The sequence below is a fragment of the Cynocephalus volans genome, chromosome 12 (assembly GCF_027409185.1).
Source record: "Cynocephalus volans isolate mCynVol1 chromosome 12, mCynVol1.pri, whole genome shotgun sequence".
In the NCBI taxonomy this organism is placed as follows: domain Eukaryota; kingdom Metazoa; phylum Chordata; class Mammalia; order Dermoptera; family Cynocephalidae; genus Cynocephalus; species Cynocephalus volans.
In genome coordinates this window covers 49,078,747-49,102,773 of record NC_084471.1, presented here as the reverse complement: position 1 = coordinate 49,102,773, position 24,027 = coordinate 49,078,747, and the positions used below count along the sequence as shown (strand labels likewise).

General features: G+C 39.4%; 1 protein-coding gene across 1 annotated transcript in view; it reads left to right on the top strand.

The window, feature by feature from the left end:
- Positions 1 to 16,492: 16,492 nt before the first annotated feature.
- TRHDE (thyrotropin releasing hormone degrading enzyme) overlaps positions 16,493 to 24,027 on the top strand; it is a 394,124-nt gene continuing 386,589 nt past the window's right edge. Inside the window, exon 1 of the mRNA XM_063076143.1 lies at positions 16,493 to 17,400. Within this exon, the coding sequence (XP_062932213.1) occupies positions 16,493 to 17,400 (908 nt within the window). The remainder of the gene's footprint in view (positions 17,401 to 24,027) is intronic.

Genomic DNA, 24,027 nt, shown 5'->3' with positions numbered 1-24,027 from the left:
TGTTTCAGGCAGTTCCTTCTTATCTCAGGATGTTGCACTCTCAGTACATTCTACAGTTATTCTTGAGAACTACCAGCAAGAAAGTGGAGAGAACTGGGAGTGTGCAAAGCCACCTGGAGAACTGTCCTGCAAAAACTGTGCTACTACCCTACTCTAAGTTAGAGTCATCTCTTGTATGAATTATTCCAATTGCCTCAAAACTGTCCTTTCTCTTTTTATGCTTTCTGTGAATGCTTATGAAATCCACCAGAAGGACTTCTCTTAAACCCCGCAGCAGATCATGTCATTGTTCAGCTCAAAACTCTCCAGTGTCTTCCATCACCCTCAATAAAAGCAAAAGTATTTATAATGGCCTACAAAACCTGACACAATCTTAGATCACCATTTTTTTCCCAATGCTACCTCATTTTCCTCTCTCCCTAACTTACTCCACTCTAGCCACATAGGTCTCCTTATTGTATCTCAGACACTGGCCAAATTCCTGTCTCAAAGTCTTTGCTCTTCCTATTCCCTCTCCCCCAGATATATACATGCCTGACTTACTGCGGGTCTTCGTTCAAATGTGAGGCTTTCCCTGTCATATTTGTAGCCCCTCTTCTTGTACCCAGCACTCCCTGTCTCCTTTTTCTTACCTCTATTTTACTTACATTAAAAAAAATTGTCTGTCACCCCTATTAGAATGCAAGCTCCACACGATCAGGAATTTTAATCTGTTTTGTTCACCATACCTTGAGCACAGTTGTTGCTTAATAAATATTTTTTGAATAATGAATAAATGAATAAATAAATAAATAGCAGGGATGACAACCTTCAGACAAGTTTCATAAGAGAAGCTTTGTGATTCTAATACTTGCATTAGTGGCCATGCTAAAGAGATTGATGTACACTGAGGAACATATCCCAGCCCCCTCCTTGTGGTACCCAGAATAACTAAGTACTGCAGTACTTTGAGAGGTGTGGGGCAGATCCTGCTTCAGAATAACGGACTAGGGGTCCTCATTAGCACTGAGATGTGGCTCACTGAGAGTGGTGCCACTGGGTGTAATCAAACAGCATCACCCATACCAGCTGTTTGTAAATTGCATCATGTGAAATGACTAACAACACTGATAGGAGTTCAGGTTGCAATAGTCCTTCTTTCTGGGGATCTCAAAGGAAATGATGATATTGGAAATGGTTTTCATGTAGGACACAAATAGTGCTGCTCAGTTGCTTTGTGTTTTTTATTATTGTCTTTGTTGTCGTCATTGTCATCTTCACCATCATCATCATTGGAGTGATAAGATGAAAGCACTAGGATATCTAATAGTATATTTCCCCAGGGTCTGTGAGGCAGATTCAGGCAAAAGGACTAAAATATCTCTCCAAATATAACTTGTAGTCATTGTTTCTCAGATGCTTCTGTTCGATGAATGCTGCTTAAGATCTTAGACAATCTATTTGATTGTTGCCTTCCTTCCACCTTACCTTTCATTTCTAAAAAATGGTGGCTATTTTAATTGTAGACAAGGTAATTTGAACTTACATTGTCTAAAGTTTCTACTCTTTTAACAGTATCTCACCTTTCTGACAAGTGCTGTTTAGAATAGCCTTGACTTAATGCAGAGGAAGATGGCTTAGAAAATAAAAAAGTTTAAAAAGGGGAATGTTTACATCCTGCTTTCCTTTCATGTTTTGAGGAGTTTGAGTACTTTCGATTATAGGGCAAGAAAAATTGCTGGAGGTCCCCTTCTATTTAATTAATTTCAAGAACAGTTTTATGTCCCTGGTCCAGAGAAGAAAGGAGGAAAATAGTGATAAAAAGGAAGAGACAGGAGAGACTGCTGGGTGGATGATGAGGGTGAAGAAGGTTAAGTGTGTAGTTATTCTTTTCTTCTCTGTCTCTCAGCTGCTACTTGAACTATTTGTCATGGGGATGAGCAGGGTGAGGCAAGGTATTCTATGTTTAAAATAGGTTCTTCCAGTAGGGTGGATGCTGCTTCCAAAAATAAATAAATGAAGGAAGGAAGAAAGGAAGAAAAGGAAAGGAGATAAAAAAGATAAAAGTACTTACAGAAGGTATTCTCAAAATATCTTTTGCTGTGTTTAATATGGCTACGTGGGCTATGTGAAGGGAAAAATTTAAACAGGCAAAGCTAGTGCCTATAGGATGACAGCAAAGTAGATAAAACCCAAAAGTAAAATGCGTTTTGGAAAAAACTGGTTGATTGACATCACATGATCAGTTCATCATTTTTTCCACTTTATTGATGCTATTATTACTAGTTTCCAACAAATGTTCCTTTCCTGGCTTGTGCAACTTTAGAGCTGTACATTAGGAGCTTAAAAAAGTACTAATAAATGTGGAAGATTTTTTTTAAACTTTTCTTTTTCAAATAATTTCAAACTTACAGAAAAGTTGTATAAATAGTATGGCGAACTCCTGAGTACGCATCTCCAAGAGACCTGATTCAAGTCTTGCCAATTATTCTAATCATGTACTTATGGCAAAAAAGTCCAGTTCAGGATCCCACATTGTCCTCCATTGTCGCAACTCCCTATCTTGCTTTATTTAGACGGAAAGAGTCCTCAATCTCTGCTTGACTTTCATAACCTTCACTTTTATTTCCTAGAAGTCCTTTAAATTTCTGTTGTCTGATGTTCCTTCTTGTTTGCAACCAGATTATAAATTGCAGAGAAGTGATGTTGTGTTTTCCTCATTGCATTCCTTTTTAAAAAAATCTTAAAACAGTATTTTATTGTCAGATTTATTGCCTGAGAATCTTTTTTAAAAAAAATTTATTTATTAAGAGCATTCGTGAGATACAAAGCTAACTGCATTCTTATCAGGTGGGGCACATAGTACTGATTTGTCCCATTACAGGTAGTGTGAACTTTGATCACTTGAAAAAGTGCTCAACATCACTCAGCATTTGGGAAATGCAAATCAAAACCACTTTGAGATAACATTTCATTCCAGTTAGGATGGCTAACGTCAAAAAAACTGACAATGATAAATGGTGGTGAGGTTCCAGAGAAAAAGGAACTCTCATACACTGTTGGTGGGACTGCAAAATGGTGCAGCCCTTATGGAAAATGGCATGAAGGTTCCTCAAACAACTATAGATAGATATATCTACCATATGACCCAGCTATTCCACTGCTGGGAATATACCCAGAGGAATGGAAATCATCATGCTGAAGGGATGCCTGTACTCCCAGTGTTTATTGCAGCACTATGTACAATAGCCAAGAGTTGGAATCAGCCTAAATGTCCATCATCAGATGAGTGAATAAGGAAAGTGTGGTATATTTACACAATGGAATACCACTCTGCTATAAAAAAGAATGAAATACTACCATTCGCAGCAACATGGATGGACTTAGATGGTGTCTGTTAGGTTTCTCCACTATAAAGCCAGCTTTTCTTTTTTTTTTCCTTTTTAATTAACAAACATTTTGTAGATACTCTAAGACTACATAAAATCCTGTTTCTCATTGCACTTTCATCCTCTAATTTTACCATTCATTGATGTTTTGCCTGAATTCCTTCTGTGCTTATTGGTTGACATCCTAATCCAAGAAAGAACTTTCTCTTCTTCCCATTTACCTTTTTATTTATTTTATCCTGACAGGTCTCTGACCTGCTCAGAAGCCCTCTCTCCTTGGGCCCTGACTCCCACTAAACTATTTTCCTGCCCACTCCAAAGTCCCCTTGTGTGTGCCCTGACACCCACTGGACTTCCTTTTTGCTGAAAAGAAAGAAGTCATTACCATCATTTTTAAACTGAAATTTCTGCATTGGCTGGCTATTTAGGCATCATAAACATACTAGTGAATTGGTGGCAGGGTTATTAAATCAGCAGTCATACCATATGGATATTTTTATTTACTCAAATTTAACTTAATTAAAAATACCAGAAATATTGTATATGCTGTACATATTTTATATTTACATCTTTGTATACAAATTGCTGTATTGGTGGATACACAAAACCATGGCTTGCTGCCTTTGTGGTCAGTTTAGATTTTTTTCAAGGGCAAATTTGACCACAGGTGCTTCTTATCTTACATGCGGACTTCAGAGTCTAACTCCTCTGTAAAGTATGACTCCAGTGTATGACATAAATTGTCAACATCTAGTCAAATCTTCCCTCCAGGTGAATGCATTGCTTTGGTTTCCAAAATTGAAGGTGAGAGGATCAGATACTGATTCTGGAACTTACTATGGGCTTATTCAGGGGAAATGATATAGTTTTTGTTTGTTAGTTCATCCCCTCTAAACTGTAGGTAAAATGCTTTCAATTAATACTCTGGTGGCAAGATTCTATTCTAGAGCTAAGGAAGAGTAGGATCTTGGCTATGGACCAACTCCAATAGAGTGGCTGACTGGGCTATTCAGAGGAGGACACACTGAAGAGCACCCTTGTCAGGCACGTAGGCCAAAAGAGTGTTGGGCAGGGAGGAGGACACAAGCCTTAAACCAGAGATAAGGGCCAAGAAATTGATAACAAATAATAACAAATGGAGCATTAATTCATTCAACATATACTTATGAAGGACTCAGTATAGCCCAGAGACTTTGCTTGCTTTGTGGATACATAAATGAATATACATGTTTCCTTCCTGGAAGCTTTTATTCTAGTAGCAGAGAGTCATGCCAACAGTTACGATACAGGGTGTCTCAAAAGTCTTGCTCCAGTTTTTAGATTTGTGAATTTTGATAGCTGTTGCTAAACTACTTTCTATAAGGTTTATATCAATTTATAATTATAGAGTTGAAAAGTCATTTCTAAATACTACATTTAAAGCTCCTTTCATAAACATCTCATGTATTTGAAAGGCACAATTTAAGAAAGCACTTTCAGAAGGAGAGAACAGAACCATGGTTACTAGAAGTGGGAAAGGAGGAGAGGGGATTAGCGAAAAAATTGGTTAATGGACATGAAGAATGATTACGTTTTAAGAATGATTATGTTTTGTAATGAATATGCTAATTATGCTGATTTGATCATCACATATTGTACACAAGTATTGATAGTCAACTCTGTACCCCACAAATATGTGCAGTTATGTTTCATTTAAGAAAGATTTAGATAAGAATTTTGAACCTACTTAGGATATTTTTTCCCAATTTTTTTCTTCCCCTTCTCAAGTTATTAAATATTTACCAAGGAAGCAGATAATAGTTTTTTTGAGAAAAAAGCCACTGTGCCTAATAGCTGAATTTTTCTAGATCTTGATGGTACTGGTCTAGATTCCAAAGGGGACTGAAAAATTATCCTTCCCTTAAGCTCTGTGAACTTGTTATTTTGGTTAGTGTTCATTAACTATACAATTTTTTTTTTGTTGTTGTTGATGGCCAGTACAGGGATTGAACCCTGGACCTTGGTATTTTCAGCCCCACACTCTAACCAGCTGAGCTAACCAGCGAGCCCTAACTATACAATTTTTGAATGGCTATTGGGTAAATGGAGGGTATTTAGCTTAGTTTAAAGCGGTCTGGACTTTACAAAATCAGGTGGTCATTTCATAATAAACTTCTCTGCAGAAGATTATGTGACTGGTAGCAGTATATTTTGAGGATTTGGAAAAAAATATAGAGGACTTTTAACTGGTTATAAATAAATAAGCAATGATGTCTGTAATCTTTACCATCCATAGAATTTTGACTTTTAAAAGTGGAATTCGGCTCTTTCCCCTTTACTTTTATATATAATATGCTTATTAGTGAGCTCTTTCTTATAGCCACTGGTGGGCCCTCTTTTGCTGCTGACATGCTTTCAGTTCTATAGAGATTGTGGGCAAAAAAGAGGTTAGAAAAGCAGGCAAATTCTCATGATGTCCTATATATTGCCTTTGCAAAAAATTCCTTGGGCAAGAGCTCTGGACTAATAAATTAGAGCATGTGGATAATTTAAAATGGTTTGCTTTTTTAGAGTCAATTGCCTGGTAATTGAAAAATTCAAAGTGCTTTTTCATGGCATTATTGTTTGAATTATTTATTTTTTAAGGTTTCTCTTCATTTGAATCTGGTTCTGTGTCTCTTCAATTTGCACTCCTGAGAAAGAACTGGAGAATGTTGCACTTTGGGAAAAATTCAATAAAGTCAGTTCATAATGGAACACTAGGAAATGAAGTTCCACAGACCTGATCCTTTTTGGAATTGTGGGAACAGACAGGAGGTGAAGGTCGGCAGCCAGCTATGTGTCCGTGGAACAGAAGCTCCCCTCTCAGGCGGGCCGCAGCACGCAAAGGCTGGTGGAGTGAGACCAAGGTCAAGACCACAATTGGTTCTCTAGTTTTAATGCAATTTCAGCTAGCTAATATATACAAGGTATTTCAGGGGCATTAACGTTTTGAGCCTTAGGCAATCAGATCTGAGAGCTCATTCTGTTCAACTCATAATGTGGATTATATTTTATAATGTTGCTAAGACTTGATTATTTGCACATCCTAGAAGGTGTAGCTCCTGCTCTGAACATTTAAACAAGAATTGCTATAGAACGCTGAACATTAAACAGTGAGCTACTATAGGTAAATCTCAAGAAATAAAGAAATGATCCTATAATCATGGTGTTAGAATTATATATTTGGACGGTTATCAAATCAGCAGTTTCATTTGACTATCTTGGCAAGCACTGAAAATGAAGGAATGACACAAGGAACTATTTGTGCATTTTATAACCCTGCAGTTTAGCACAGTGACAAGTACAACACTTTTCTTCAGACCATATAGAAACATATATAACTCTCTTTCTCATTTGTTTGTATCTATATTTTTAAAGATAGATATAGATAAAGACACATACACACCCAAATAAGACACAATGATCACAGGAAGTGTTTGTAAACATTAAAGTTAACTTGTGGACATACATTGATTGTAAGCATATCTTTTACTTTAAACAGCTTTGATTTTCTGTCTAGAAGACAAAGAGAACGTTAATAGCCATAACTTACTAAGTTTACCTAGTCGAATGTTAGCACTTCTAAAAATGAATCAATATTCACTACTTTCCCACATTGGAAGATTAAAAAACTACATGATTCTTGGAAACTAAAAATAAAATTCTCAGAAATGTCAAGAAAATGTTTTGTTCAGTCTCACCTTAAGAGCAACTAAAAAGAGATCTTAAAAGCCTTTCGACTTCTTAGGAAAAAGCTGTTGGTATGTAATGTAACCCAATTTATTAGGATCTACATAATTTGTAATCTGTAACATAATAGAGATGAAATATGTTTTGGTTCTTGTAACTTGTTTGAGAAATCCCATATACTTAACAAGAATATAATAAAAGTGAGAGGAGGATCAAATTCATCCCAGGAATTAAGTTGTGTGTAGAATGCAGGTATCACTTATTTGTATATAGTGCAGCCCCTGTGCCCTCAACAACTGCATAGGTGTTAAAGGGTTTTTTCTGGAGGTTGCTATTTCACTTAAACTGAAGGAAGACACACTTTTAGTATTAAAACTAGAGTTGAAGCATGAAGGAAAAATGGTCAAAACTTTTCATAGTTCCCAGGTAAGAAAGTTATTTCTTGAGGTTTTTTTTTTTTTAGATTAAAGAACAGTGACTTATTCAATGATAGCCATGCAAAGGTTAAATGGAAGTTTATAGATTAAATGTCGCCATCCTTAGGTATCTTTTAATTTGCTCCTGTTCCAAATCCTTGGGAAACTGGATATATGTCAGAATGTCCTGGAGAAATTCAAATATCAAAGGGAGTAAACATTAACAATTAAAATGCATTTCTTGAGTTGGAAATCACAATACATTACTTTCAGAATCAAAGCATAAGACTTGCTCAAGTTAAAAATAACTAGAGAGTTAAATTTAAGGTTTTTGCAGACTTACTGATGGTATTTAACTGCCCTGGTACTATAATAGAATTTTAGCAAGCCTATAAAAATACATAAAATTTTTCGTTGTTGGTGGTGTGCTTCTAGCTTAGATAATAGATAGCTCATGACATTCAGGTTATAGGTCGAGGCTAAGGCCTTATCGCACATCCAAGGAAAATTACTTTTTGAATAACACATGGTACAACCTTCAACTCTTAATAGGGCAGGAGGAGTTCAGATATGAACACTTACACATTCAAAGTGACCAGATTAGATATGGTTTCCACTTGTTCTAAAATGACTCCATAAATGTAATTTCAAAATTAATTTCTCCATGAAAAAGTAAGAAGCAAATTCTAATATGTTCAGGTGAAACTATTCCTTTTTATTTGGCTATTCCAAAGATTATTATAGCACCTCTACTATATGGAGAACATTAGGGAACATATAACATATTTCCTGTCTGTCTCAATTAAAAAAGACATTTCTACACATTGTACTGACTTTCTCCTTATTCCCTTATAACTGCAGCACAATTAAAAAATAAACCAAGTAAGGTAACTCAATGCAAATTCAATCTGATGCCAGAAGTAAGCTGCATAAGAAACAAAGTCAGATTTGGTAGCTTTTCCTAAAACAGGATCGAGCAGTGTATGGAGTCACCCAGAATAAATTCTCATGAGACACTGTTGAAGAAATGGTGATACTGAGTTAAGAAAACATTTTTCTTATGGAAAAATCACAAGTCAGAGTTTCCTAATGATGTTATTCGAGATAAATTTGGTGATTATCCTGTAAATGAACACTGACTTCTGTGTAGGCTCTAATATTTCTAATCTCTGAGAAATCGTTCTGGTGTCCAGATGACCAATTGCAGAATTATGGCAAATATCTTCTGGTGAAGTGGTTGCTTCTCTGAGAAAACAAAGAAATCGCCTCATATCTGAGTTTTACCACACTACTTTCTAAAACTAGCTTTGAACACAGCAGAGAAAAAAACCCCCCAAAACCCACTCAAATCCCTATATATTTATTGTAACTGGCTAACCCACAAGGTGGCACTAAAGAGAAAAGTGACAAAAGTGAAGAGCAGAGCAAGTTACATTCTAAATCAATCCTATTATGAGAATCCAAACTATTTCACGAAATGATCATCCAAATTTTAAAATGCTAATATCTCACAATAGTCATTTTCAGGTTCACTGCTTTTTTCCTACAGATTGTTTTGAAGCAAAAAACTTCATTCATTCAAACAGCTGGTTATTTTCTAGAGTTAGTATTTGATTGAATTTTTTTGTGAAGTTATTTTGTAGGGAAGTTTTTCTTTTCCCCCAGATATAGACTCCATAACCATTGTTCGGTTATAAACTATGACCATTTCTCTGTTATGTTTTGTATAGTACCCAGCACTTAATGTTCTTAATATAAATGTAATAAAAACCTAACATACTTAGGTTTATAATATTTATAGTACAATATATTTAGACTTTTAGTATTTGAAGTAGGAGCATCTAAATAACTTTTTAAAATGACCATGAAAAAGGTATTTCAGCCAGTCTGATTGTTTGTATTTCAAGAATAATTTCTGAATCCCCAAATACATATTTCACCAACTTTCAAGGCACTTGAATACCTTCTAAGCCTGCATAAGGATGTAAATGGGGAAATGCTCTTAGAAAAGCATGTATGGAGAAAGAGAAAATGGTGTGACGCTGGCGTAGCCTTGGTATGTAACCCTAAAACTAAAGAGGTATGGAGGTTCCTTAGTTATAGTGCCATGTGGTGGAAGGAACTGGGTCTTTTTCTAAAAAACATCTCTGAATATAAGCAAGGAAAGCAAACCAACCAAAAAAAGGCTATTCTTCAGCTCATGACTAAGAAGACATTTTTTATGCACAGGCCAAAACCTTGAAGGAAAAATATCATGATACATCTTTTTCCTTAGTTTCAAACTAGGAATTCAGTAAGGTTTAAAACATTGTGATTTTAATTTTTGTTATTATCATGTACTACATATATATGTATACAGAAATATTTTCTAACAGAAGATGTGTTTCTCATTTGGAAGTAATTGCATCTTTAACCAGAATACTGACTCAGCAAACCTATATATTAAATATTTTATACTGCTATATATTATTAAAAATAGAAAACACTGCAGTTCAAAATCAGCTTTTAAAAACACATACATGTAGATGACCTCAATATTAGTAATATTTCATTATCTAATTATCTCATTTAGAGATTATATTGATAAATATATATCAAGCAGCATCTATCTGCAGTAAGTGAAGGTGCTAAAAGGTAAAAAATATGTTTTATTATTAAGTGAAAGAAAAGGGAATACATGATTAGAAGAGAGAAAAATATGGATTAGAAAATAGACGTGGAAGAAATAAAACAGAATATTGGATGTCTTTATGTGACTTCATATTAAAACCTAAGTGTGCCTTTGAAGCAGATACTTTTCATGGTTTGAAGGAGGTGAGGTACCATTGGTTTGAAAGAGGTGAGGTACCATTCAAAACATGTAAACTTGAACTGTCAAATAAGCCAGGGTTAAGTATATATTTTTTGATGTATTCAAGAGGTAATATTCCTAAAGCATGTAAACTGCTTGTTCTGCAGTATGAAAATAAGCTGTAGACAACTCTTTCAACTACAGCTGTGCATGGTTTAACAGGAATACGTTCTGAGAAATGCATCATCAGGCTATTTCGTTGCTGTGTGAACATCAGAGAGTATACTTACATAAACAGCCTACTGCACACCTAGGCTATATGGTATAACCATTATGATCTTATGGGACCACCATGGTGTATATGCTCTGTTGTTGACCCCAATGTTGTTATGTGGTGTATGACTGTACTTAGTTCTCAATCCAGGATGAATAATGCTGTCCATTTTTTTGTCATTACTTTACAAAATTATAATTACTACTCTGCTCAGGGCCATACTACATTATTTTCTATGTATTCATTTCATTTAACAAACATTCACATAGCACTTATTATGTGCCAGGCACTGTTGCCTCTTACGAGGATAGAGACCAGGATTGTTTGGTTCAGTGCTATACCCCTACCATAGTACCTGGCACTGACTTTATAATTTATGTAGCAAATATCAATCATGCAATTGAATAGTTTACATTTGGTTTACTTTTTGGGAAGTAGTATGACATACTGGTTAAGCATACAAGTGATGGAGTAACACTGGTTCGTTTTGAATTCCAGGACTGCCGTCTACTAATTAAATGACTGTGGGCAAGATATTTAATGTCTCTGAGCCTCGATTTCCTTATCTGTCAAGTGGGAGAAATAACAGCATTGACTTCATGGTGGTATTTTCATAATTAAAGAAGGTAACATAAACACTTAGACAAATACCTGGGCAAATTATACCCTTGAAAAAAATCTTAGCTATTATTATTATCATCACTAATTCTTCCTATCGTGTTTACTGAAAAACATTGATTTAAGCAACTTAAATTCATGGTAACAACTATATTTGTATATTTACTATTTCCATTTCCTCATCTACCATATAAATGGACTAGTTCCATAGAAACGTCTCTGGAAAGTTACCCAATTTCTATTCTATTTGCAGACTTTGGCATACGTTATGCTTGTGGTTTTCATGAATAAACTGTAAATATTTCCACAATACGTATTTTGCCTTTTTAATGGAGCTTTCTTACTTAGATCATAAACCAAAGAGCACAGAGTGAACACTGAAGAGTTTTAACCTAGCATTGGAAACCCTCCAAAATAAAAATACAATTTTCTTGAGATGATAGTTCTCCCTTCTCTGTATATAACATTTAATGCTGGAAATGGGAATCACACTGTGGATTATTTGGTCATGCTTTTCCTTACATTTGCCATCTATAGAAGCCCTTTTGTGCTATGAGACTTGTTATGTCTTGGTGTAAGCATAATTATGAGACTTCCCTAGAACTAATAACATGTAATATACTAATAGGTTAGGGGATTTTAAAAAACAACTTCATGGTTTCACAGATTTCTATGTAAGAAGTCATAATATCCATTCAGATTAACCTTTTTAAATAAATAGAAGTCAGACAACTTACAGTTAAATCAAGGTGTTAATTGTAGTTGGCAAACTACAAACAAACATCATGACATTTCACTATCTCATTTATGTCTAATTTTAAACAATTCTTCTCTCTTCATCTTCAAGATCTTGAGGAATGTTCTATCTGAAAGGGTGGTTCTTGCATGAAACGTCTCAACAGTGCTGACAGCAGTGGAGCCAAATGTCATGAAATTTTGAAAGTGTGCACTATAAAAGTATTAATAAAGTTTGCAATAATGTGGATTTCTCCAAATTAAAAATTTCACTGAATTATGACAATTTCAAATTTCAAACTGCCTTTTTGCTATTGCCACATGGCAGTACCACTTTAGCTGGTAAGCAGGGACTTCTGCGATTCCTTGTCATCATTGGTCACCAATTGTGTGAGGTCTTCAGAAACATATCCCTCCCATAAAATATTTCAGCCTTGTTTTGACTGCCAAAGTAGTAACATTTGTTTGTTTTCTCCTATGCTTTTACAAATATGGTGCATTTTTATAAAATATCTTTACCCATTAAAGTTTTAGTTTTTAATTGAATTATTTTGCTTCTCAGTGGAGAAGATTGATTTAAAATCTCTTGAGAGCATGAAGAAGGTAGTTTTTCTGAATTTCTTTCGTAGAATTTGAGAGCTGGAAGAGATCTCTGAAGTTACCTAGTCTAACTCCTTTATATTAATACATGAAGAAATTGAGTCCGTTAAGTAACTGGGTTAGGACAACGTTGAGAGGTGAGGGAAGAGCACGTTCTAATTCTTTATCCTGAGCTAAGCTTCTTCTGGATGTGAAATTCTAATCACCCTTGAAGGGACTGAGTACACAAAGACACTTGAGTTGTGTGTAGAAACCAGTGTAAAAAGGAAAAAAAAAGCAGTTCAAATTTAAATAGAGTAAAGAGTCTGAAGCCAGCACATTCACTGAAGATAGTTCATTTTGATTATTTCCAGGACTAACATGTAGATTTAATTTAAAACAACTTCTGTTTGGCCTCATGGATATTAAACATTCAGACTGTTTTCACTTTTACAAGTCTCTGAATCAAATGTGGCCACAAAATGAGTTTAATGACATTTATTAGCTAAAGAAAATAATCATAACGTTCTCCGAACAAATAAATGTATTTTTGAGAAAAACATCACACACTTTTTATTTCCTTGTTTAGAGCTCTGCATGGCTCTAGCATTGGCAAAATCAAACCTGTCTCTAATCCAGTGACCTACCATACTGAAGGCAACTTTTTAAAGGGATATTAGTGAATCAACTCTTTAATATATTTGTAAGGCACACCATCTAAAATTTGCCTTTTTTTTTGGTTTGAAGGTAGAATGAACATTCTCTGGAAAAATAATATTAAAACATTAGTTTACCAAAGTGCTTACTTCTCAGGGAAAGGGAGCTATATACTTTCAGAAATTAAAAAAAGAAAAACTCACAGGGACCATTTTATATCATTGAGATGAGAGGAAGAAACATTTACCCACCTGATCTAAATACTGAGTTTACTGGGTAAAGTTACATTTAACGAGAATCAATGAGCTAATAAGTCGTGTCCACTCTATGTTAATAAGCTTGTGTCCATTCTGCTTAGGTCTCTAAAACAATCCATTTATGAATTTAATCACAGCCAGTACAGAGACTTTACTAATTGGTAAATGTATTATTTAATTCCAAAATATTTGAGAGTTGCCTTGTACTCATTTTCAGAAGTACATAATCACAATGACAAAATACAAAGAAAAACAGAAAAAGCCTTCTTTGAATCTTTTCTTGACTATCATTTGAGAGAAAGAAAGGTCCTAAAGATCTCTTTAACTCTTCATTTAGAGAGTGGTTCTCAGATTCCTGGGGGTGGTTCCAGAAGTCTCTGATAATCAAATGTGCTGAATCCATGGACATAAGATCAGTAATTCTGAATCACCAGATTAGAACTCTGAAGTCAGAGGAGTCTGGTGACCTGCTGGAACATAGGGCTCCTTTTGCTTGCCTGCACTATTATTTCTTGATTCTGTGAAAACAAACTAAAGAACCCCAATGCCTCAACTCTTAAAATGTATACAGTCAGATACATATGGACAGCAAGAGCACAGACATTTAAAAACAGATCAGAAAAAAGTAACTTGAACAGAATGTGGCATTTCCCTTGGTCTGTTGCTAACGGCCCACATACAACATGCTTTAAAAAACCCACCCTGGCACTTATTTTCATCATCATTTAAAAAAGATTCAAATGGACATTTAGAATGTGTGGCATTGAGCATGTATCCCATCTGGGGGTAAATGGAAAAGAGCTTCCTCGAGTAGGGCTGAGTTTTCAGTGGTTATCAGGCTAAAATTGATGTGTACCTGGTCTCTTCTCTTTGGTCATGCTTTAAAGCCAAACACAATATTTTAATTGTATCTTTTCAGTACTCCAACGCTAGTAGCATTAAACATTCCTTTTTGTAAGGAAAATAATTATGGACATGATTTTTAAAATGCCTTCAGGATTTGAAGATGTAAAAGAAACATGTAAAAAGGAATTACTTTATTTTTTATTACTCTGAAGACAATCATACTTCATTTTACTAAAAACTAGAGACTCCTGTCTCTTAGCTGTCACTTTGGGCTGGCTGTTTTCTGAATATTGTTCCAGCTAGAGTTCTTCATGCAAATTCTGAGGGTTGGATATACCATATACTCATACATACTCTGAGCTATAATTTTAAACTCCAATAAAGTCAGATAAGTCCATAACCAGCTAATGGGCTATGAACCTGTTAGGGTGCTTCCTGCTGTCAGCAAACACTTCCTATTGATAACCGTCCTTATGAAGTTTAAACAATTTTCATGATAACACTGGAAAACTGCAAAAAAGTAATTGTGGTGAGGTGAAGCGAAAAACTGACCAGTCAAGCAATGTATTTGTTCACTGTTCTAGTAAGTCTAAAGTCTTGGGGGCTGGTATCCCCAGCTTTTCTGTCTCAAGATTTTGGTCCCGAATGTTGCACTGTAGGCATTCTATTTTAATCATTTCCACAATCTAAAAAAAAAAAAAAAAGAAAAAAAAAGAAAAAAAAATTATCCTATGGGGAAAACCTCCTTTCTTTGGCATTTACTTCCAGAGGATTCTAATGCTTCATTACTAACCATTATTCCGCACACCTGGACACATCACACGGTATAATATATATATAGTCAGGCTTTGGAAAATTTATTTCAGTTTACATACAATCCTGCAAATCCTCTGGCGAGCCTAATGTGAAATCTTACCCAGCCAAGTCTCCCCAGCAGGATCTCCCTTTGCTCTTGATGTTAACAGCCCTAGCCCTGAGGATCCCTCTGGGGAACCACGATGGGGCAAAGGAGTCGGGAAGAGTAGTGACTGCGGGGCTTGTTACGCGGAAGATTTACAATGTACTTCTTGCAGGCGGCTCAGCAACCCCCTCTGTGGCTGTGGGTGTCTGGTGTGACAGAGCGGAGAAAAGCTCTCTAATCTCCTCGTGCCTGCCTCTGCTGCTCACCCGCTCCCCTCCCTCCCGCCTTCCCTTTCTCCTCGCGCTCTCTCGCCCTCTCCTTAGCCTTTCTCGGGGAGTTTCAGTCCCTGAATGCAGCTGGAGTCGCCTTGGCAATCTAAACCCGGAGCCTGTGTGTATTCACACACACACGCGCGCACACATGCACACGCGCTCGCACACATGCACTTCGGCTCTCCCCCCGGGATCTGGAGCAAACCCAGAGCTTCATCTACCTGAAGGGGATGGCCTGGCCGGACACTTCTTCCTCACTTGTCATCTCCGGAGGGCAGAGCAACATCGGAACGAGGAAGGCTCGCTCTCCGCTCTGTAACCTCACATCCTTCGCCACCACCGCTGCTTAGTGTCCAGTGTGGAGGAGAAGGCTCCTCCAGGACAGATCCCGGCGTAGCTCTGCGGCCCTGGGACTTCCCCCGGCTGGTTCACTCCGGTCTGTCCCTCCTTGGTCATCCTCTCCTCTCCGGCCGCGGGGTGCATGGCTCGGGCGCCTCCGGTGCTGCTGCTGCCACCGCCGCTGCTGCGAGCACATCCCACCCGAAGGACTGAACGCCGCCGCTGGAGCAGGGGGAGAAAGCGGAAGCCCTAACTTCCCTCCCTCCACCCTCGCTCTCCCCGCCGCTCCCTGTCCTCCCGAGCCGAGGACCGGTCGGAAGGCTCCCGCGGAAAGCGAGGCGAGAGCGCGGCGCAGGGGAGGGAGAGCCGGGAGCCGCAGGCGCGCAGGGGCGGGGGCAGCATGTGCCCAGTCGCCGGGTGCTCGCCCGAGAAGTAGCGCGCGCTGGGGCGAGCCAGACGCTTTCCAAGTTGGGTGCGTCCCAGAGCTTACGCCCCGCGCCCCGGCCGCGCGTGTCCAGAGAGAGGCGGGGCTGATGGGCGACGCCGAGGCTGCCGTCGCCTGCGGCCAGAGCCCGTCTTAAAAGAACCCGGGCCAGCATCCCCAGGGTCCCAGCCGGCGTCGCGCCCTCGGCCCGCGTGCGTTCTCTGATGCTTGCGCTGGCGGTGGCCCGGGTGGCCCGCCCGCGGGGGGTGCCGGAGGGGGCGGGGGAGGAGGAGGAGGCGGTGTGATGGCCCTGGACGGCGAGCGGGGGGAGCGAGAGGAGGAGAAGAAAAAGAAGAAGAAGAAAAAGAAGAGGAAGAAGAAGAAGGAGGAGGAGGAGGGGGCCGAGAAGAGCTGCTCACCCTTCGCGGCCACGATGGGGGAAGACGACGCCGCGCTCCGGGCCGGCGGCAGGGGGCTCTCAGACCCGTGGGCAGACTCGGTGGGCGTGCGACCCCGCACCACGGAGCGCCACATCGCGGTGCACAAGCGGCTCGTGCTCGCCTTCGCCGTGTCCATCGTGGCGCTGCTGGCGGTCACCATGCTCGCCGTGCTGCTCAGCCTGCGCTTCGATGAGTGCGGAGCGAGCGCGGCGCCCGGCGCCGACGGTGGCCCCGCGGGCTTCCCCGCGCGCGGTAGCAACGCGAGCCTCCCGGGAGCGGCCGGGCGCAGCCACCACGCGGGCGTGGACTCCTCGCAGCCCGACGCGGGCGGAGTGGCCAGCCCGGGGACCCCGTCCGCCCAGCCGCCGTCGGAGGAGGAGCAGGAGCAGGGGCAGCCCTGGACGCAGCTGCGCTTGTCGGGCCACCTCAAGCCGCTGCACTACAATCTGATGCTCACCGCCTTCATGGAGAACTTCACCTTCTCCGGGGAGGTCAACGTGGAGATCGCGTGCCGGAACGCCACCCGCTACGTCGTGCTGCACGCTTCCCGGGTGGCGGTGGAGAAAGTGCAGGTGGCCGAGGACCGGGCGGCCGGGGCTGTCCCGGTGGCCGGATTTTTCCTCTACCCGCAAACCCAGGTCCTGGTGGTGGTGCTGAACAGGACCCTGGACGCGCAGAGAAATTACAACCTGAAGATTATCTACAACGCCCTGATCGAGAACGAGCTCCTGGGCTTCTTCCGCAGCTCCTACGTGCTCCACGGCGAGAGAAGGTACGGAGGGAGGCGGTGCCCCGCTCCGCCCCACCCCGCCCGGCAGCTCGAACCGCTGGGCGGACGGCGACCCTGGGGACCCAGCTGGATTCCAATACCCGAAAAGCTAGGGGTGGGGGAAGGAAGTGAAGGCGGGGTGGGACCTTCACCCAGCACCCCCACTGCTGCTAAGTCCGCACAGTCACTCACCAGTGCCAAAAGATGAATGCTGCCCCTCTTCTAGTCGGGACCTCCCTACTCCCGGTGGAAGTTCCTTGGTCGAGGGGGTGGCGGGCTTTTTTTCTAAAGGGTATCTTGTAATCCGAGCGATCCGGAGTGACATGAAAAGCTTGCCAAGTTACCGTCGAGGAAAAAAAAATACATGAGCGCCAAAGGCCAGGGCAGCCGCGCATCCCGGTGACAAGGGTAGGGAAGGGCACACATCCACTTCCCTTCAACATGCCCAGCTCCCCTGACTATTAGTAGTCCGCTGGCAGGCGCTGAGCACAGGATGGCCTTTGACTGCATAAAGTTTTCCCAAACTGCAAGTTGAGATTCGGAGCGGAAAGAGCGGTTCCAAATGACAGGGTGAAGGGGCGGGGACGGGGGTTGGCGTCTGCCATGGCCAAAGCCCGCGAGGAGTAACCTCGCAGTCTCTGCCTGCCCCGTATGAACGCTGGGGGATGCCTGCTGTTTGTTCGTGAGTCGCTGTCTCTGGAAAGGACTACAGTGGTGAAAGGTGGGCAAACTAGTGGTCAGTCTCAAATACATTGCTAGTGAGAGCCTTTGATGAATTTTAGATTTGTGCAGTATTATAGTTTTTATTTGAGAAGTTGTGGCGCTTTTCACCACTTGTTTAGAGCTTAGACTTCAGAATCCAAGAGAACTGGGTTCGACTCCCCGCTGTCCCTCTACCTGTGGTGAAGATTTGAGGAATGTGATTCATCTAAGTTGCCAATTCCTAATAATGACTACCTCTAGCGCTAATTGCGCACCGTTCATGAACTCGATCCTGCAAGAACTCCCTGTATTACAGGTGGGGAAATAGAGGCACAGAGAAGCCACATAGCCTGACTCAGATTAAAGAGTGAGCTGACGGAGTGGGGATACAAACATAGGTAGTTTGGATCTAGAGCCCATACCTTTAATTCTAATTTAGGAATACTAATAACACTATCCTTATAGGATTGGTGTAGATGTCCATGAGCGAAAGCATTGGAAAGCACTTAACCGTGTGCCTGGCATTTAGAGTGTCCTAAATGCTGGCTCTCATGAGCATCCTGTGGTGATAAGGTCTCAAATACATTGTTGAATAAATGAACAGTGCTTCTTGCTCTTTGCTCTAACCCATTACATTTAAAGTAACTTTGATTACTTAAATGACTATAGGGCAGATAAACAACCAAAGTGAACTTAAAAGTGAAATCACTAACTTTAGAAGGAGAGGCAAGTTGGAGGTTAGCAATGAGGCAGAGCCTCTCCTTTCCTCAGGTGATACAACAGCAGAAAACTGGGTCTCAGAGTAGCCAGGGCACCTGAGGGCAGCAGGCTTGTCAGTGGAGAGCTACGACTGGAACTTTGGCTTTTTGATCCCTAGATCAGGGCTCATGGTGTTCAGAAACTACCAAAAGACGTTATTGTGTAAGAAGCTGAGAAAATTTCAATGTGTTATGGGAATACACAAAAGTTTTATTATTTATAGAGTGCTATGAAGTAACTTCATATAAATAAAATACCCAATACTTTAGCAGTTGTATGATAGAAAACTTCTTGTAAGTGTATGTAGAAATTATTCACTTTCTAAGATCAGATATGGATAATTTAACCCCCCTTCTACCATTCCTCCAACATGTTCTACAGAATACAGAGTAAAAGTATTTTTTAAGAAACCCTCAATCATAGAATCATAGAAGACAAATTTGCATGTTATGTTTAGAAACAGCATTGTTGTGTCAGAATGTCAATAGTGAGAGTTGGATATCACTGCTGATAAATCTTGTGGTAAAATAAATACTTCCAACAAATCCTGTTTTTGAGCCATGCCAAAATATATTGGCAGAATTGAGATTGTTTTGGTCAGTGCTTTCAAATTAACAGGACTCTTAAAAAGACCAGATGTTTCTGCTTGACCCATAAATGATTTCTTGTATCCCTAGTGCATATTTGTATTCACTCTCTCCTTCAGTTTTCCCCCAAAATGTAAACAAGTTGGTTGAAAGTTTAACCTAGTGCACATGTGGTTAAACTGCATCCCAATAAAAATGCAGGATTCTCTGTTCTGAAGATGCCAGGGTGGTTTTACTTCTAAACAGCATCTTAGAGAAAGTACTTGTTCCTCTTTTTTTTTTTTTTTTTCTCCCATTTTCAATACCAGAGTGAGTCTGATAATTTCTTAGATGTTTCTACTGGAGTTGATAAGGCAAAAGAAATCTAATAAACCACTTCAGAATTATGTCAACATTCCATATATTAAACTTTTTTTGGTTATTGTTGTTACTATGACTACTTGGAGCATATTTAAACAGATGAATATCAGGAATTCAGCCAGGGTTGGCCTTTTATTGGTGATGATTTTATCCCCAAAATGCAATGTAAATTGGCATTTTAAAACCCACTTTCCAAAAGGACACAGATGCGAACTCTGAATTTTCATTTCATTAAGCATTAAATATTTTGCTCTTTAATTAGTCATAATTTTTGCCAATTTAATTATAGGATAATTTCTGTAATGAAACAAATATTTAATCTGCCAAAGAGAGTCACGTTGAGCAACTTGAAATACTTAAAAGAGCAATACTGCAACTCGGTCCACTTTACTTAGCCTATGTGGAAACAATAACTCATTAATATCCTGTCAATCTGATTCTTCAGCTCATTCCTCAGAGATATGAGAGAAAGAATTTTGGTGAGGACAGGAAAATTAAATTCCACTGTGTGCTACATGCCTTTCACTCCTGGAAAGTTTTATCCCCCTCTAAGTATTGGAGCAGGCCTGGTTATGTACTTCAAGGGAAGACTTGCTTTTCCTGCTTCCCATACTATAGTGGATAAAGGTTAGAAGACAAGCTCCCCGTGGAAGCTCAAGTTTCCTCAATTTAAGGCAAATCCGCTATTTTTGATTACTCATTTGGCTAAGAGAAAAAGTTCACCACTTGTTGAATACTGAAAATAAATAAATTCTCAGAAAATTGAAATGTTTACACACAAGCAGTAAATTATGTCCATTAGGTGGAACACATATTCACTTTTTCCTCAAGTAGTTGTGCAGCAGGTAGATAAAAGGGGTGTGTATTTATGCCACAGTTTCCTATAAGAGAATATGCTTGCTTAGAATTAGGTAAAATGTTCATTTACCTGAAGTAATTGTCGCTTTTGGGTAGCCAGATGGTGAGCACACCCATGTTCAAAGTAGGGTACCTTAATTTAGATCCAGATGGTTGGATTGAAAGAAGAAATTGACTCAGAATAAATGAACATTTTATTCACTTTCAAAAGAGAGACTGTTTTTCTTTGATAAACTTTGATTGGGTGTATAACATGCCACTGTGACAGAAGACAATAAAAATAGGAGGCCTTTTTCTATAAAGGGTTGTTGAGAGAGAAATCATGATCTCTAAGTAAACTGTAAAAATAATAATTGTGATTCTCGTAAAGAATAGGGACCACTCTTGCAAAAATCTTGTGAAGAGCATGGAGAATTTTTATCTTGGGGTGGGAATTTGGTTTGATGCCTTGTAATTTTTCTGGAATGAGTTAATAATCATGATATTTAATAAAAACAAGAAAACCACCACATTGTTTTTATGTTGAAAGCAGCTTCATTTCTCCCCTTCACTTTGATGGGCAGATAGTTTTACATGAGCTAGTGGGAGTATATGGCTTTTTGCCCCTCTACGTAGCTATGAACTGAAAAATCTTTGAGAGCCATTTATTTATGTGAAAACCTTTTTATATGATTTCCTAATGGACTTAGCTCATTGTTATTCTGTCAGACATGCATAAAATGCATAAACTGAGTCCAGTGCTGTATTTTGGTCACAGTTCATAATGCCACCAATAAACAAAATCTAGAAAATATTTTAAAAACCTGACCATTTAGTTATGGTTCACTTAGGGAGGAAAATTCATACAATTAGTGTTTGTTTTGCCATGTTTTTCTGTGGTGCCGTCTGATTTGATCACCCTACATTGTAATAAAGCATACGAGGGTAGTTAAAAAGTTCATGGAAAGGTAAAATAATACAAATCTTTCCATGAACTTTTTGAAATACCCTTACACAGTTTTTCTGAAAGAGTTAAATTACTTTGCCTGTGTTTTTACTTATTCAACGTCCAAACAGAGCCTATGTGCTCTGGAGCTCTTTCAAACAAGGATAGACTCGCTACTGGCTTTCCCAGCATTTGTTTGGTTTGCACAACATGTGGTTTTCTTAAACTAATTTTTGCCACTGTGTGTGCAGATGGGCTGAAGAGACAACAGTGTGGGATAATGCTGTAGGTTTACTTGATGATGGTGGCATTTGGTTGATATGATTACAAGAATAGCACTCACCTCTTCAAGCTTGACTTCAAAGAGTGGTACAAAAACAGTGAGGAAGAAATAATTTACCTTTGAAACATAAATGTTTTGGTCTGTAAGAAAAGATGTCCCTTCTTCACCTCCCACCCCCAGCAATGATAATCATCACCATCATCACTGTTACCATCATCACCTTCACCATCATCATCACCTTTCTCTTAATTCTTTGCATATTCTTTACATCCTCCCAGGTTTACAAGAGTGGTTGGGTTCCCCCAGAGTTTTTCAAAGTCCCACGCCATCCTACTTTCTACACTAGAGAGTGGATGCTGTCTCTCACAGATAGAATTTTACTATGCAGAATAAAGGAAAATTAAAAGTGAAATATACTCCTTCCCCACTGTTCCCAGTTTCCTGGATGATCGGTAACAATTCACAAACAGACACAGCCAGAGGGTGGTGGTGGGGCTGTGAGGGTGGAATAAAATTGGCAAGGTTGCATGGACTGACGTGGGGTAAGAGGCGCAGACTCACCCTTCCTGCCCTCCCTGCCTCCAGGCCTCTGAGTGCCTGAGTGGGCCTGACATTTAAGGAGCTCTGGCCCCCCTCATGAAGGAACGGGGGAGGGAATGGATTCCTTCTAGTGCACGCTTATGTTGACTTGCAGGATGAAGTTTTAGTTTAATTATTCACATATTTCCTCATGACTGCATAACTCAAAAAAAAAAAAAATCAGAGATGGACAAAGAAAGAAGTTTTAAAATTACCATTGTTGGTTATTTTTGATCTCTTTTAAGAATAGATTCAAGCTCTTTTTGGTTGTGCTGCGGGAGGGGAAAGTGTGTGTTCAGTCTGTTCATTCTCCTCCTAAGAAGGGACTCTGGAACCAGACTGCTTGGCTTCATGTCCTGACTCTGCCATTTATTAGCTTTATCTCCTTGGCCAGATTTCTTAATTGTTGTGTCTTCATGTGGAAAATGGGGATAACAATACCAATACCCTACTTTAAGGGGTTGTTGTGAGGATTACATGAGGAATAAAACATTTGGAATAGTGTCTGACAATTGGTAGGAACTTCTATGGCTATTAAATATTATTATATTATCCCATGGTTGGTGATCTGCTCTTTGGGCTGGTGCAAGTTCATGTAGGACCAATGTTCTTGCTTTGTGGTTTCCCCATGCTGGCAAAACAGTGGGAAAATGGTCACTGTGCACATTCCTTTGGCTGCTGTTTGTTTTTCCCCCTAAGCAGAGTTCAAAACACTGGGAAGAGAGGAGGAAGAAGCAGATCCCTATCGCTAGGAAGAAAAGAGGGTAAAGAAAGGCTGTGCTATTTCATGGCTAGAGAAACCCTAACCTTGGACAGACACTGTGGGATGGAGAGCGTTGAGGGAGTGGAAAGACTGGCAGAAATAAACAAACAAAAAAACCACACACAACTCTCTGATTATGGCACTGCCTTCAATCAGCAGTGAGAATAGCAGGAGCCAGCAATTAAAGGGTCAGGAGGATGCCAGTGCAGCCCTTAGAAAGACCCTCAGTACCAAGGGAAAGGCATTAGATATTGGTCCCACGACTTCACGTGAGTTTTGACAGTAACAGTACTTTATAATACTTACATAATGCTGAATCTCAGACACCAATTTTATTTGTTCTTATGAAAACCTAACATCAAAACCTGGGAAGGTAATTTTAGTGCATTCATAATACTTTTCATCAATGATGAACAAGTATTCAATACTCATTTTTGATAAGAGTATTTAGTACGTAAATGGGAAAACAATTATGAATGTTATGCTCTGTTTTTATAACACAGTTATTCACATATACACCACTTCCTACATACATATTGCTAGCATTATTGCATTATGTTTTTAGTTTACTTGAATGGTTATTTTAAAAAAATAGACTATACTCTTGCTTATACCACTGAATATTCAACAGGAGTACTTCTCTTCTGAAATAGCAGAGGTTTAATGACTCATTGAAGTGCATAAAAACACAGTCTAAACAACGACCCATTTTGGCTTAAAACATTTTGTCATCATGTAACAGTTTGCATTTTGATTAACAGTCTTAACTTTAAATGGGACATGTATAACTTCCATGACCTTGTAACCGTAACCG